We start from the raw sequence: 16,337 nt of genomic DNA on the forward strand, positions 1-16,337 counted from the left end.
GGATTACTTGTGGGAAGTATTTGTTGACACACTCCTTACCCCAGGCTTTAGACTCCTTAAAAAACCCTGATACCTCTCTTACACAGCAGGGTTTCTCTTACACTGATTGACTGTCTCTTCTCCTCCACTCTAACAGTGAATGCTGTATGTAGGGAAGTGGTTGGTACTTGGTACAGGCATAATAAATACTGGTCAGATGACTATAATTGTGTGATTGAAAGGTGATTTTAAAAGAGATGTTCTGGCTAGGAGAGGTGGTACACGCCTTTAGTTCTAGCACTTGGGAGGCAGAAGCAGAGGTAGGCAGATCTCTTGAGTTTGAGACCAGCCTGGTCTACAGAGTTCCAGGACAGCCAACACTTGGTTACACAGAGAAACCCTGGCTCAAAAGAGCAAAAATAAATAAATAAGCAAAACAGCAAAGCCTTCAAAATACAACCAGTTCAGGAATACAGTGACTGTTGGTCCTTTAGAGACAGTTCTTCATTTGATCCATAACATTAAAATGCAGCCCAACAGCAGCAGCACACAGCCCCACAGAGTGCCTGCATTCACACAGAAGGTGCTGTTCTCCTCAGGGCACATGGCAGACCTCTAGCACTCCACTGGCTTTGAGAATACAGCCATGGAAGAGCAGTTCACAAGAGCCATCTCCTTTTCCGTTTCTTCAGCTCTGGCTGGCTTCTAGGTAGAGCAGGCTGGCCTCAGTTTGCAGAGATCTACCCGCCTCTGCCTCCTGAGTGCTGAGATGAAAGTTGTGTGCCACCACACCCAGCATGAGCCCTATTTGACAAGGCAGGTATTGTGTGTGGGCCATGCCCTGATTCGGTTTCTAGGGCAGGATTCTTTGAGATGGGGATCCCTGATTTCAAGGCCAGCCTGGTCTACAGAATGAGTTCCAGGACAGCCAGAGCTACACAAAGAAACTGTCTCAAAACAAAACAAAACAAAAAAACGAAGCCAACAAAAAAGAGATGTGCTGCTGTATGCGTCACCCTCTCCTGATGGATATGCCAGCACGACATGACAGGTGTGCCATGGCATGGCTGCCCACAGCTCACTGGGGCTGGGGCTAAGGAGAACAAGGCCTGTGCCAGTCCTGCTGTCAGCAGGGAGTCAGTTGACCGCCACATGCCCTCTAGCTCTTCTAGGTTTTGTTTGTGCTGGACCTAGAAAATGGTTGGGAAGCCATGTTCAATGCTAGCTGGAATCTTAAGACAGTAACAGAAAATTCGCCCTTCACAATCTGTTTTAGTGACTCTGTTTCTTGTGGATATGTGGAGACTGAAAACAAGCTGAATAGATGGCACTGTCCCTACTGTCCCTAAGTGGACCTTTCTTGAGATACAGGTTAGTTTTCACCAGTCCCAGATGTTTGCTCCAGTTTCCTGATTAGCAGAGGTAATGGGACAGACAGACAGACAGACAGTGTTTGCCAGAGTCTGTCTACTGTGTTTACTCTCAGTGTCGTCTGTCTTCAGAAGGGTTTAACAAGTGTGACCAAAGTGCCTTAATTTAAGGTTTTCTTCAGCTTTTTAAAAACTTTAGTCAAAATGATTTTTCTTTTTTTCCCTTTTATTATAGGTATGACCAGAATCATATATGTAAACATTATAAAAATTTATTACGTAGAAAGCAAAAGGGGGTTTTGTTTTTGTTTTTGTCAATTTCTCTATTCCAAGAGAATTCCCACAGGTTTTATATAGACAGTAACTTTTGGCTTAACAAAAAAGCAGACTCAGCCAGGCGGTGGTGGCGCACGCCTTTAATCCCAGCACTTGGGAGGCAGAGCCAGGCGGATCTCTGTGGTCTGCAGAGCGAGATCCAGGACAGGCACCAAAACTACCCAGAGAAACCCTGTCTCAAAAAACAAACAAAAAAACTAATGGACATAATAGTGATCTCTATTATATGGCTATTTCAATAGTAATATTATTGTTGTTATAATTGAGTATGTGTGAGCCTGAGCATGCACAGCACTGCCCATGCGTAGAGATAAGAGGACAGCTCCGCCGGGTGGTGGTGGTGGTGGTGGTGGCGGCGGCGGCGGCGGCGGCGGCGGCGGCGGCGGCACGCACCTTTAATCCCAGCACTCGGGAAGCAGAGCCAGGCAGATCTCTGTGAGTTCAAGGAAAGGCACAATGCTACACAGAGAAATCCTGTCTCGAAAAACCAAAAAACAAACAAACAAAAAAAAAAAGAATGTAGGATAAAGTCATAGGAAAAAGCCCTGGGTCAGAGTGGGTGAATATTTCACATTGTAATAGACAGTGCTAAGATAATTTTGAAAAATCGTAATTATCCTACCAAAAAAATGAATGTCTACTTTTGTCTGATTGTCTCAATCCATTTTTACTGATGTAACAGAATATTAGATAGTGTACCTTATTTTTTTTAAAAATAATTTCTGATAGTTTGGGCGGCAGAGAAGTTCAAGATTGAGTGACTAGATTCCTTTTACAATGTCCTTCCATCCCACCCTAGGATGACAGCTGAGTCTATTTCTCAGTTATGGCTCAGTCACCCACCCCCTTATAATACTCTCCTGTTTAATGTTGTTACAATGGCAGTCAGATGTCAACATGGGTTTGGGGGCGGGGTAGAGTGACACACAAACCTTCAAGCCCCAACCTTAAACCCTCAGGTTTATAATCAGATATAAACCAAAATATACTTTTTCATTATGATTATGTAAGTTTGTTATATTATCTTCTATTTTTGTCATTTTTTTTTGGTGGGGGAAGGTTTGAGACGGGGTCTCTGTGTAGCCTTGGTTGTCCTGGAACTTGCTCTGTAGACCAGGCTGGCCCTGAAGTCACAAAGATCCACTATCTTATTTTTTCCCCACAAATATCTTTACTGTGAGACCTAATGGAAGTTTGCTAAGTTTTAATCTTCTCTGCATTGTTTTGGTTGAAGTGGATGAAGAAATAAAAGGGAGGAGTGTGGGGCTGGAGAGGTGGCTCAACGATTAAGAAGAGCACTGGCTGCTCTTCCAGAGGTCCTGAGTTCAATTCCCAGCAACCACATGGTGGCTCACAACCAACTGTAATGAGATCTGTTGTCCTCTTCTGGCCTGCAGGCATATATGCAGGCAGAACAGTGTGTACATAATAAATAAAAAAAAGAAAAAAAGAAAAGATTAAAAAAAAAACCTAACCTAAGACAGAGCACCTGTGTGGCCTGGGCAGGTGTCTCCATGACTGGTAAGGTGACCTGCTGACGTCCCACGCAACCTAAGTCAGAAGCTCATTTTTTAATAAAAGGGGGACCTGCAGGGCCCTGGCCCCCGTTTTGGGTAACTGTTGCCTTGCTTGTGGACCTTGACCTTGATATCCTCCCAATGCTAATTCCCTGCCAGGTTCCACCCTCCTGAATGCTTAAGGGAAGTTCCTTGTCTGTGTATCCTGAATAATGGACGTTAACAGCTTAGATGCAAGATTGTAAAACATCAGTAGCAAACTTCTGCCCTCCAGGGTCCTTCCATTGTGCTGTAAGCCTGTATTTAAGACCCCCTACCCCTTCAAGAAATGACATTCTACATTTAAAATTTTATATATATATATATATATATATATATATATATATAATTGAATGAATACTGCGAATGTAATCTATGAATACCACAAATGTGATTAATGTCATGAGTGTAAGTAATGAATATCATGAGTGTAATTTAAAAAATAAATAAAAAAAAATAAAAATTAAAAAAAGGGAGGGATGAGTGCTGGGGGGTGGTGGTGGTGCATACCTTTAATCCCAGTACTTGGGAGGCATGGCAGGTGGATGTCTGAGGCAGCCTGGTATACAGAGTGAATTCCAGGACAGCCAAGCTATGTAGAGAAACCCTGTCTCAAAAAACCAAAAAGAAAAAAAAAAAAGGAACACTTTACGCTTTCAGATATTATGGATATTGTCTTTAATGCTATTCTAGAACTCAGCATAGATTTGTTTCTTAGGATGGAAGGAGTGATTAATTGAAATTTAATTAAAAGCAACTACACAAAGACTGACAAAGTTAATACCCAGAATAATTTGCTTCAGTTGAGTATAAGTAGTAGCATATTTGGAAGTGAGTAACAGAAGATTAAAGGAAAGGCCTTGTATAATCTATAATAATATATGTAACTAAAAGCTGAAACTGATACTATGCTTTTAGTACATTCTGAAAGGACAAGGCAAAACCATGTTCTTTTTAAACATTTTTTTCTCAAGATTTATTTATTTTCTTGTATGTGTATGAGTGTTTTTGCCTGCATGTATGTATGTGCACCACATGTTTGCCTGCTGCCATCAGATGTCAGAATAGAGGGCCAGATCCCCTGAAACTGGAATTATAGATGGTCATAAGCCACCATGTGGGTGCTGGGAATTGAACCCAGGTCCTCTGCAAGAACAAGTGTTTTTAACTGGCTGAACCATCTCTCCATGCTGTAAACTCAATTTTCAGATATAAGAAAATCACTCTTACACTCAGGAGAATTGTTTTGTTTTTATGGCTCTTTGAGCAAGAGTGTCGGCTATGTAGCCCAGGCTAGCCTAGCATTCACTCTGTAATCCATACTGGTCTCAGTGCTCTTCTTCCTTTAGCTTCTCAAGTGCCAAGATTACTGGCCTGTACTACTGCTTTAGTGTGTGGGAAATGCATGTAGTGTAAGAGTTACAATTTTAACTGTTTTTTGAGACAAGGTTTCTCTGTGTAGCTTTGGAGCCTGTCTTGGATCTCTCTGTAGACCAAGCTGGCCTTGAACTCACAGAGATCTGCCTGGCTCTGCCTTCCTAGTGCTGGGATTAAAGACAGGTGCCACCACCCCCTGGCAATTTTAACTGTTTTTAAGTTTACAATTTAGTGATAATATTTTTACTTACATTGTTGTGAAGCCATTACTACCATTCACTCCAGGACAGAGTTCATGCTTATAAATTTATATACTTGTTATTTGCAAGAATCATCCCTCACAGTGCTTTGGCACTAATTTGCCTTTTTTTCCCTCCCGTCTAATTAAAAAAAAAATAATTGTGCTGATTAATGTAGTTCCTGATCGTAGTGATGCAGTGCTGTTTATTTGTCCTAATTGCAAGGCTGAGATGTGTCTTGCAGAGAAAATGCCTGTGTTCAGGTAAGCACCCCGAGGCATGATTGAGTTGTGGGCCATCAGTTCAACACTGACCAATAATATATAGTACCAGTTGCCCCTGAGGAGGCACTCAAATATAATAAGCCATGATTGGGAGGCTGAAGCAGGAGGATCATTAGTTAAAGGCCAGCTCGAGCTACAAGTGATGTTCGATTGACCTGTCATGTCAGAGGATCGAGCTCCATCTGATCAGCACCCAGCTGTTAGCCAAACAGCCACATTATGGCTGCAGGAAAACTTTGCACTTAGTAATTGTGCTTAATTTTGTATGTAAAGTGTTTAGTTTTACTGCCAAAAAGAATTACACCATGGTTTCAGATTATTCAAATTTTAGTAGTCTAAGATGTCCACAATCATTTTTTAAATTACTTTATCTGAAATAGTCTGCTTGCTTTAGTGCTTTTTTCTACTTTTAATTGTCTGTTGGCCTTTTAAAGTTGCTGTTCACTTAGACAAATGTCTGTTTTGAATACGTAAATGCTCTTGAGATCATGTAGTATTTACTGTGTACCCTGCTGCTTTTTTCTTCTTTCCTTTTCTTTTTTTCCTTTTTTCTTTTCCTGAGTCAGGGTTTCTCTGTGTAGACTCAGCTGTCCTGGAACTTTTTCTGTAAACCACGTTAGCCTTAAATTCAGAAATCTGCCTGTCTCTACCTCCCAAGTGCTAGGATTAAAGCTTTACTCTACCATTTGAAGCTGGCTTTTCTTTTTTCCTGTGACATTCTTGCATGCTGTTGTATTTTACTGTAATTGGAAAGCTTTTTTTTTTCTTGTATATGAATTAGTGTTTAATGTGCATGTATGTATGTATGTGCACCATGAGTGTGCCTGGTGCTTACAGAGGTCAGATTTGGGTTTGGATCCTCAGGATCTGGTTTGGATGGTTGTAGGTCACCATGTAGATGTTGGAACTGAGTCTTCTGTAAGAGCATCAAGTGCTCTTAAGTGCTTTGCCGTCTCTTCAGCCTCTTAAGTTTTATTTTGTAACCAACTACTGTCATTGTTTGCATCCACCATGGACTAAAAGGTATTCCCTCAAACTTTTTTTTTGTTTTTGTTTTTCAAGGCAGGGTTTCTCTGTGTAGACTCCGCTGTCCTGGAACTTACTCTGTAGACCAGGCTGGCCTCGAACTCAGAGATCCACCTGCCTCAGCCTCTGAGTGCTGGGATTACAGGTGTGTACCACCACTGCCCAGCTTGTCCTTAAACTCATATGTTGAAGTCCTGGCCTATAGCATGACTATATTTAATAATAGGGTCTTCATAGACGTTTAAGTGAGCCTTAATTATTATTTATATTATTTATGTTTTTGTAAAAAGATACAACAGAGAATCTTCTCTTTCTGGTCTAAGGGGATACAGTGAGAAGGAGTGCATCTATCTGAAGCTAGGAGCAGAGCCCTCCCCAGAACCAGCCGTGCTGGCACTTTGATGTTGAATGATCCATCATCCACTAAAACAAAATATTAATGGTTCTGTTTAAGCTACCAGTCTGTGGTATTTATTATGGCAGCTTAAGCAGACTGCTATTCGGGCTATTGAGAGCTTAAAGGATTTAGAGTTCTTTCTTTTTTTATTGTTAAAAGTTTTATTTTTTAATTTTGTGTGTGTGTGTGTGTGTGTGTTGTCTGTGTAGTTTTGTGCTCCTGAATGTAGGTGCTCAGAAAAGCCATAGACATTGGATCCCTCTACATCCAGAATTGGAGGTGGTTTTTAGCTGCTCATTTTGGTTGCTGCGGATTGAACTCAGGTCCTCTGCAAGAGCAGTACACACTCTTGACTGCTAAGTTATCTCTCTAGGCCCTAGAGTTCCTTTTTGACTATTATTTTAATGGTTATGCATGCCTTAACACCTTTCAGGGTCCAAGTATTAGGATATTTTGATTAGAAGGTAGAAGATGAACATTTTTCTTCAGGGATGCTTGCCTGGCCTGTTCTCATTCATGAGCCTCTTTATTTCTGTTTTGAAATTTTCTACTTTGCTTCTGGCATTACAGTTACTAAATAAAATTTCCAAGAATTTTATACAGCATGTGACAGGCATAATCTCTCCTCACCTAGTGAACCTACAAGGCTTATTCTGTACCACACTCCCCAATCCACAACCTTGAGAATGAGTGGTAGTCTCCACCTTCCTGGTAACACCCACAATCACCCATAGTCATCCTTTCTTGGTGATCTCAAGGTCCTGCTTGGATGCCGCACCACCCCCACCCCCTTCCAGGCTCTAGATCTGGTCCCAGGTTAATTTGGTGATTGAGTCAACACAGCTTAGAGGAAGGTCTAATTGCTGTGTGTATATGTTAAATGATTATCTTTAATTCACAACAGCTTTGATGACTTTTCTAATAATTTAGTGGAGCTGCATACACCATATTTGACCTTTTTTTTTTTTTTTTTCCTGGAGCTGAGGATCGAACCCAGGGCCTTGCGCTTGCTAGGCAAGCACTCTACCACTGAGCTAAATCCCCAACCCCGTATTTGACCTTTTTGAAAAGCAGTTCCTGTCTGGAGTGACGGTTTAGCAGTTAAGAGCAGTTTTTTGCAGAGGTTCAGTTCCTGACCCCCAGGTAACAGCTCGAAACTGTCTGTAACTCTAGTTCAGTGCTGTTTTCTGGCCTCCACGGTTATCAGGTATGCCATGGTACACTTATATCCATGTAGGCAAAACACTTAGACACGTAAAATAAAAATAAAATAAACTTTGCCTGGGTGTTGATGGTGCACACCTTTAATCTTAGGACTTAGGAGGCAGAGGCAGGCAGATGTCCGAGTTCAAGGACAGCCAGTGCTATACAGAGAACCCCTGTCTCAAAAAACCCCAAACCAAAAATCAACCCCACAAACAAACAAAATAAAAGCAATATCCCTGAATGTGAACTATGTAGGAACAGAAGCAGGATAGAATTGTTCTTTATAAATGGAGGAAGTTAGCAGTTGTAAAGAGCAGCTAGAAACCAGGTTTCGGGAACTCAGAGGGAAGAAAATGGGAAAAGGCCTCAACACTGCCAGATTTGGCCCCGAGAATGACATTGAGGGATGACCAGAAAAGAAAGATTTTTTTTGAAATTGGGGATTCTAAATATATCATTTAAAATTGCTTATGAAAGTAAGGTTTTGGGGCTGAGAGGTGGCTCAGAGGTTAAGAGCACTGGCTGCTCTTCCAGAGGACCATGGTTCAATTCCCAGCATCCACATGACAGCTCATACCTGTCTATAACTCCAGGTCCAGTGGATCTGACACTCTTACACAGATGTACGTGCAGGCAAAACACCAATTCACATAAAATTAAAAATAAATCATAAAAAGGAAAGAAAAATAAAGATTAAAGAAAATTAATTCTAACTTGAAATACTGTAAATTTTTATGAGTGACATTGTAATCTGTTAAAATGCTAGAGACAGTGTTTTTTCATTGACCTTTCTCCATTTTTAATGTATCTGAGTGTTCAAGGCCTTAGATTAGCTCAGCAAATGTAAGTACCATGCTGCTGTGTGACAGAACTTCTCCTGAGAAACATTTACATGACAACTTGACTCATGACAGACGCAAGTGCAGATACCACCAGAGGCCAACCTGGTGAGCTAACTCTAAGTTTTATCGGTGTTACTTACAAGAATATGGGTGAGGGGTCACACACAGGAAAGGAAGTGACTCAAAGACAGCTGTATCACTAAAGCGCCCCCAGCTGGGGTGACAGCTCACAGTCTGGGAACCTGGAGCACACGGCAAGGCCTGCACACGCTCACCAGATTGGAGAGTGTGCATCCCAGGTGCCTCAGTTTGTTTAAACTGCTGCTTCAGGAGCTAGCTGGTCTAGCTTCAGTCTTCTTGGCAGCTCAATTCCGTTTATCTGAGAGGGACTCTCAGGTTTTATTGTTTGACCTGAGAAGGAAGGGCCTAGTGAATCTGGTCAGTTTTGGGGACTCCTGAACCTATTGTGAGTTGTTAATCTTCCTGCTGAAGGAGCTTCATTGCAGGGTGGAATGTTTCAATCTCAGAGGAAACTGTTGGGCAACACCTGTCCATCCAACCACTGTCCAACTTGCGCTATACAGATGAATAAATAGTTTGGTGCCTCCCAGGTGAGATATGTATAGGCAATGCTTGACTATCCTACCAGCAAATATTTTTTTTCTCTTATTTAGTGCAGTTTCCACTTAAATTTATATTTTTCAAATATGGAACTAGTATTTTGACTTTTTCCCAGTGCGTCCACATTCATTCTATACTTTTTTCTCAATTCTGAGTTGCTTTGAAGCCGTCAGAATGATTGCTACAATGTTTCTTCTTTCTTGGTCCTGGAGGCCTACAAGTTCATAGAGAATCAGTAATTGGAGCAGGTAGGAGTTTCAGACCAAGTAAAGTAGTTTTTAAAATAGTATAGTGTTGGGCTGGCAAGATGGCTCTCCATGGGTAAAGGTTCCTACAGCTTAGCCTCCTCAGATGACCTGAATTCTTGGAACCCACATAGTGGGAAGAGAGAATTGACTTCAGAAGGTTGTCATCTGTGGCATGCATGTGTGCACACAACAAATACATACATACATACATACATACATACATAAATAAATAGGTTTTGTTTTTCAAGACAGAATTTCTCTGTGTAGCCCTGGCTGTCCTGCAACTCATTCTTTAGACCCAGGCTGACCTCGAACCTAGAACTCTGCCTGCCTCTGCATCCCTAGTGCTAGGATTAAAGGCATGTGTTACCACTCCCCAGTAAAAATAAATATTAAAACTAATTTTTGTACTAATACTATTAAAACTTTTCATTTTCACACAAATGGAAAGTGGATTTTCCAGAGGCCATGTAATCAAACGTATCACAACAGATGAAGTATAGATCCAGAAGCTGGTGCACACCTTTGATCCCAGCTCTTTGGAGGCAGAGGCAGGCAGATTTCTGTGCGTTCAAAGCCAGCCTGGTCTATACAGTGAGTTATAGGCTAGCCAGAGCTACACAGCGACACTTTGTCTTAAAAATAAAAAAGAATTTTGGGGCTGGAGATATGGCTCAGCAGTTAAGAGCACTGGCTGTTCTTCCAGAGGACCCCAGTTCAATTCCCAGTATCCACATGACAGCTCACACCTATCTGTAACTCCAGTTCCAGGAGACCTGATGCCCTCACACAAACATACATGCAGGCCAAACACCAATGCACATAATCCCAGCACTCAGGAGGCAGAGGCAGGCAGATCTCTGAGAGTTCAAGGCTAGTCTGGTCTGCAGAGCTAGCTCCAGGACAGGCTCCAAAGCTACATAGAGAAACCCTGTCTTGAAAAACCAAAATAAATAAAATAAAATAAAATGAAAAGAATTTTATTAGGGATGTTATGGTACCATGATGGGTTTATTGTTATTTTGTAATGAATAGGTAGATGGGTTTTTTGTTGTTGGTGGTGGTGGTTTCCTGTTTTCATTTGTGATGTGGTAAATATTGACAGATAGAGCCCACACTTGGGTCATCCGTAATCCTTAAGGATGTGAAAGCACCAAGTATGGGAACTATTGGCATGGAGACTCTCCAAGATCATGTCCTAGACTTTGGCTGCATATGCTTTCTTCAGTGGGTTTATGAGCTGTGACTTCTACAGAATACACAGTGGGAAATGGGCTCTCCTGCATCTTACAGGGCAGTCTGTTGCCTGATCTGTAACTTCAGTGGAAAGCTGAATTCAGTTCATACTCTAGTCATAGCTAAGTTTTTTCTTCTTAAGTTGCCCTCTACTTCTCAACACTTGACATACATAATCTGTAGAACTTTTTAAAATAATTTTTAATTCTTCTTCCCATCCCTTTTTGTTGTTGTGGATCAAACCCAGTGGCTCATGCGTGGTATGAAAATGCTCTTATACTGTTCTATACTCTCAGCCATCTTAATGCAAGCTTACCAGGTGAGGATACACATTCATCCATTTGTTAAATATTAATAAAACTGACCCCTTTCATTTTTAAGTAAGACATACATATTAAAAGAAGCTGTAGTTTCTCCCTGTATTCTAATGGCTTTTAAAAAAACTATTGTTTGCTCTATACTCTTTCTGAACAAAGGTTGCCAGGTGATACATTTATTATTGCCTCTGTATATGTTTCCCATGGTTAGCCCACAGATTGACCTGGGGTTTTCTTTAACTGTCTGAGGGACTTTTTCATTGTTACTTGAGTTGGTTCCTGGGGGACTTTTGCCATTGTTATTTGAGTTGGTTCCTGATGTGGTACCCAGACTGGTCTTTCAGTCTTCTTATCTTTTTTTTTTTTTTTTTTGGTTTTTTCGAGACAGGGTTTCTCTGTGTAGCTTTGCGCCTTTCCTGGAGCTCACTTGGTAGCCCAGGCTGGCCTCGAACTCACAGAGATCCGCCTGGCTCTGCCTCCCGAGTGCTGGGATTAAAGGCGTGCGCCATCAACGCCCGGCTCCAGTCTTCTTATCTTAAGTCTCCTTGGTACCAGAAGTACAGATGCACGCCACCACACCAGGCCTTCTGTTTTTGGGTGGATTCTTTTGTTGTTGTTTTCAGATTCAGTACCAACTTACCTCAATACTTATGAAAGCTCTGTGTGCAAGATACAAAGGTATTTTAGGCTAAATACTCTTTTCAAATTTTTGCCCTAGAATTCCAAAGTTTGCTGAAATTAGTCTCAGTAAATAGCAAAGTGGGGATGGGGTATAGGTCAGTAGCAGAGCACTCTTGTAGTGTGAATAAGACTCTGTCTAGTCAGCACTACTACCACCACCCCCCCAAAGCGAAGAGATCTGCTACACTGCGTAAGTTTTGAAGTGTATTCATTCTATAATACTTTGAAGGAAGGATAGAAGAGATTATTTCACCCTCCTCTATGTAAGTAACAAATATAAAATGTCACAATAATACCATTTGCATGAGGTCAGTCTCTTCTTAATCACATAGTCTTAGGAAGTTCTAATTGCTTTGTTATAACCAGCTGAGATTTGCTTTTTTGATTGCTTTTTAACAGTGCCATATGTGTGAGAATTTACAAAACTCTTACTGTTTAGTCTATAAAATTACCAAGTTCTGAAAAATCTGTCAATACTTTTTCCCCCTTAGGTTGCAATAAAAATAATTGACAAAACTCAATTGAATCCAACAAGTCTACAAAAGGTATGTTGATCTAGTATTTACTGTTCATTTTAAAATTTTATTTTAAATTTTTGTTTTAATTGCTATATAATTTACTTCTAATTGTTGGGTTTTTTTTTTTTTTAACTTTTTTTATTTAATGTGCATTGGTGTTTTGCCTGCATGTATGTATAAGGATGTTAGATCCCCTGGAACTGGGGTTACAAACAGTTGTCAGCTGCCATGTGGGTGCTGGGCATTGAACCTGGGTCCTCTGAAAGAGCAGTCAGTCCTCTTAACCCCCGAGCTATCTCTCCAAGCCCATTAAATGTCTTAGCTATTAGTAGTTAGTGCAACAAAGCTTTCAGTTCCTCCAGTGGATGTAGCTTGCTGGGCATGATAATGGTGCTTGCCTGTAACCCCAGCACTTGGAAGACAGAGGCAGAAACTCTCCCCCCAAGTTTAAGGCCAACCTAAGCTTTCTAGTTAGATATTTCCCTCCTCCCTCAAAAAAACTTAAATGGAATATTTCATAAAAATAGTTGGGTTAACTTCAATTGAGGGCCATCATTTTAAATGTTCGACTAAGATAGAATTTAAAAAAAAATATGATGGCCGGGCGGTGGTGGTGTACGTCTTTAATCCCAGCACTTGGGAGGCAGAGCCAGGCGGATCTCTGTGAGTTTGGAGTCCAGCCTGGTCTACAAAGTGAGATCCAGGACAGGCACCAAAGCTACACAGAGAAACCCTGTCTCAAAAACAAAAAAAAAAAAAAAAAAAAGAAAATATTTTCATTTGAGACATATAATTTTTCTTGACCCAGCTACTTGTGAGACTGCTGGAGAAAGGAAATTGCTTGAGCCTAAGCATCTTTGAGACTGTACTAAGCAGTTTAGCAATACTTCCATCTTTTTTTCTTTTTCTTTTTAATTTCTTGAGATTATAATTTACTTACAACATTTCTCCCTTACTTTTCCTTCCCTCCACACCCTCCCATAAACCCCTCTGAGCTTTCCTTCAAGTTTATGGCTTCTTTTTTTTCACCAGTTGTTATTGTATGCATATATGCATGTGTATATATATTCCTTTTTTTTTTTTTTTTTTTTTTTTGGTTTTTCGAGACAGGGTTTCTCTGTGTAGCTTTGCGCCTTTCCTGGGACTCACTTGGTAGCCCAGGCTGGCTTCGAACTCACAGAGATCCACCTGGCTCTGCCTCCCGAGTGCTGGGATTAAAGGTGTGCGCCACCACCGCACAGCTGTATATATATTCCTAACTATTACCTGTTCAGCCCATATAATGCCATTTGTAATATGTTTTTAGGGCTGACCATAAGGCACTGGGCAGCCAATGTATATGCTTTTCCCTGGGGAAGACTCTCCTCTCAGCATTCCTCAGTTGTCTGTAGTTTTGTGTAGGATTTGAGTCTTCATGGTCTTTTCTCTGGTTTGCCATATTTATTGGTGTCCTCCTTGTTCAGCTCATGGTTGAGCAGTCACATTGGTGAGACTTGATGGGTGTCGCTTCTGATGTTACTAGGAGACAGTCTCACAGCAAATCCTCTGATCCTCTGGCTCTTACAATCTGCCCACGCTTCCAAAATGTTTGAGCCTTAGGTAAAGGGCTGATGGGGTTTTTGTTGGCATTTTTTGTTTGTTTGTTTGTTTTTGTTTTTAGAGACATTGTTTCTCTTTGTAACAGTCCTGGCTGTCCTGGAACTTACTCTGTAGACCAGGCTGGCCTCAAACTCACAGAGATCTACCACCCAGCAGGACTGTTGTTCTTCATAGGCAATGCTCTATTTTAAAATACATACATACTGTTGGCATTTGGCTTGGTTAAACTCTTTGGGATTTTTTGTTTTTGTTTTTTGGTTTTTGTTTTTCGAGACAGGGTTTCGCTGTGTAGCTTTGCACCTTTCCTGCATCTCACTCTGTAGACCAGGCTGGCCTCGAACTCATAGAGATCCACCTGCCTCTGCCTCCCAGTGCTGGGATTAAAGGCGTGCGCCACCACCGCCCAGCCTCTTTGGGTTTTTTTGTTTTGTTTTTTTTCTCTGTGTAACAACTTTGGCTGTCCTGGGACTTGCTTTGTAGACAGAGATCCACCTGCCTCTGCCTCCCAAGTGTTGGGATTAAAGGTGTATGCCACCATCACTACCTGGCTCTGCTTTGGCTCTTTAAAACTTTATTATTGTTGTGAGTGCATATTGTACCTGTGTTGAGTGCCATGGCACATCTGCAGAGGTCAGTGGACAACTGCATGGAGTTGACTCTCTCCTTCTACCCTTTTATGTGGGTTCTGGACGTAAAATTCAGATTGTCTGCGTTACGTAGCAAGTTCTTTTACCCACTGAGCCATCCCATCCTGCTTCTCTGTCTTAACTGAATGTCTGGCTTGACCATGAGCAAGTCACTAAACTTTTCAGTTTTAGGTCCTTTATTTTTTGTTGTTGTTGTTGTTTTTTGTTTTGTTTTTTGAGACAAGGTCTCACTGTGTATCCTTGACTGGCCAGCAATTTGCTATAGATCAGGCTGGCCTCAAACTCATAGAGATCTGCCTTGCTCTCCCTCCTGAGAGCTAGGATTAAAAGTGCCCCGTAGGTTTTCATCTTTAAGATAGAGATAGTTTGATCCAGTGTTGGTGGTGTGGCCCTGTAGTGTTAACTACTAGTGATGCTGACACAGGAGACGCTCTTGAGCCCAGATATTGGAGACTCACCTAGGCGACCTATCAAGACCTCTCTTTAACAAAGTGATTGTTATCTAATATCATTTCACCATCTCAGAGTGGATGTATTAATGAAACAGTGCATATACAAGAGCTTTGTAAACCTCAAACTCTACAGTTGTAAGTTACTTTGGTATATGTAGTGTACAGTTTAATTACTACTCTATTCCTAATGGTGAGTTTTTAATCCTGATTTTTTTTTTTTTTTTTTTTTTGGAGTCCCATATCTTATTTAGAGAGGATCAGGGAACGGGGAGGAGGTAGACTTTATCTGTACTATAAATAGTATTTAAATATGATGCAAATAGATCCCAGTTCTTGGTTCTAAAGTATGAATTGTTTGCTTGCTTTCTCTTCTCCCTCCCTCCTTCTTTTCCTTTCTTTCTGACAAGGTCTGACTAAGTAACCCTGGCTGGCCTCAAACTCACCTAGAGGTGCCTGCCTTTGTCTTCTGAGTGCTAGGAGTAAAGACATGTTGCCATTATGCCCCTAACCTGTTTGCTTAGATTTTCATATCTAGACCTAATGCGAATAAACTAGGAAATACTATAATTTGGTATTAACTATAAAATTTACTAAGGACTCTTAATTCTGTATTTTATGATACTACAAACTATTTACGGTTCATGTGAACCTAGAGATAGTTGGAATTTTACCAATTTTGCAGGCATTTTAACATAGCTTTGTCTCAGGTTGGCTATAATTTCACCTTGCTCCCTGATTGCTTGCTTTAGTTTTTCATTTTACTGGTTCATTGCTTATTATTTATTATAAGGTACTGTTGCTACAGCATCAAGTTACTACAATTTATGTTTTCTTAGTACCCTGTATGTTTAGCCCATAGTGTGATTATGCATTTTTGCACTGGCATCAATTTTTGTTTACAATAATCTAATAGTTAAAACTTCATAATTTGCCGGGCGGTGGTGGCGCACGCCTTTCATCCCAGCACTCAGGAGGCAGAGGCAGGTGGATCTCTGTGAGTTTGAGGCCAGCCTGGTCTACAGATCGAGATCCAGGACAGGCTCCAAAGCTACACGGAGATACCCTGTCTCGAAAAACCAAAAAAACAAAAACAAAAAAAAACCCCACACTTCATAATTTGTGGTGTAGTGTTGGTTTTGTTTTGTTTTAAACTCTTTGTTCTTTGGGGGCGACTACTCAGCTCTGAAATGACTATACAGAGCCTTGTTCTTTCTTATGAATGTCCAGCCTTACCTTGGCTTGTTTCTAGCCAGCTTTTCTTAAATTACTCTGTCTACCTTTTACCCCTGGGTTTTTATCTTTCTCTAGTCTATATACCATTCTTCTTACTCCATGGCTTGCTGTGTAACTGGGTGGCTGGCCCCTAGTGTCTTCTCTCCTCCTTCTTGCTGCTCCATTACTCTTTT

At 41.0% G+C, this 16,337-nt stretch overlaps 1 protein-coding gene across 9 annotated transcripts in view; it reads left to right on the forward strand.

The window, feature by feature from the left end:
• Positions 1 to 16,337, forward strand: part of Mark3 (microtubule affinity regulating kinase 3) — a 94,503-nt gene that overhangs the window by 21,063 nt on the left and 57,103 nt on the right. For all 9 annotated transcript variants that reach the window (XM_028883755.2, XM_028883756.2, XM_028883754.2 and 6 more), the window contains exon 3: positions 12,207 to 12,260. In XM_028883755.2, coding sequence (XP_028739588.1) covers positions 12,207 to 12,260 — 54 coding nt within the window. The remainder of the gene's footprint in view (positions 1 to 12,206; positions 12,261 to 16,337) is intronic.

Source organism: Peromyscus leucopus, chromosome 14, assembly GCF_004664715.2.
Source record: "Peromyscus leucopus breed LL Stock chromosome 14, UCI_PerLeu_2.1, whole genome shotgun sequence".
NCBI lineage: Eukaryota > Metazoa > Chordata > Mammalia > Rodentia > Cricetidae > Peromyscus > Peromyscus leucopus.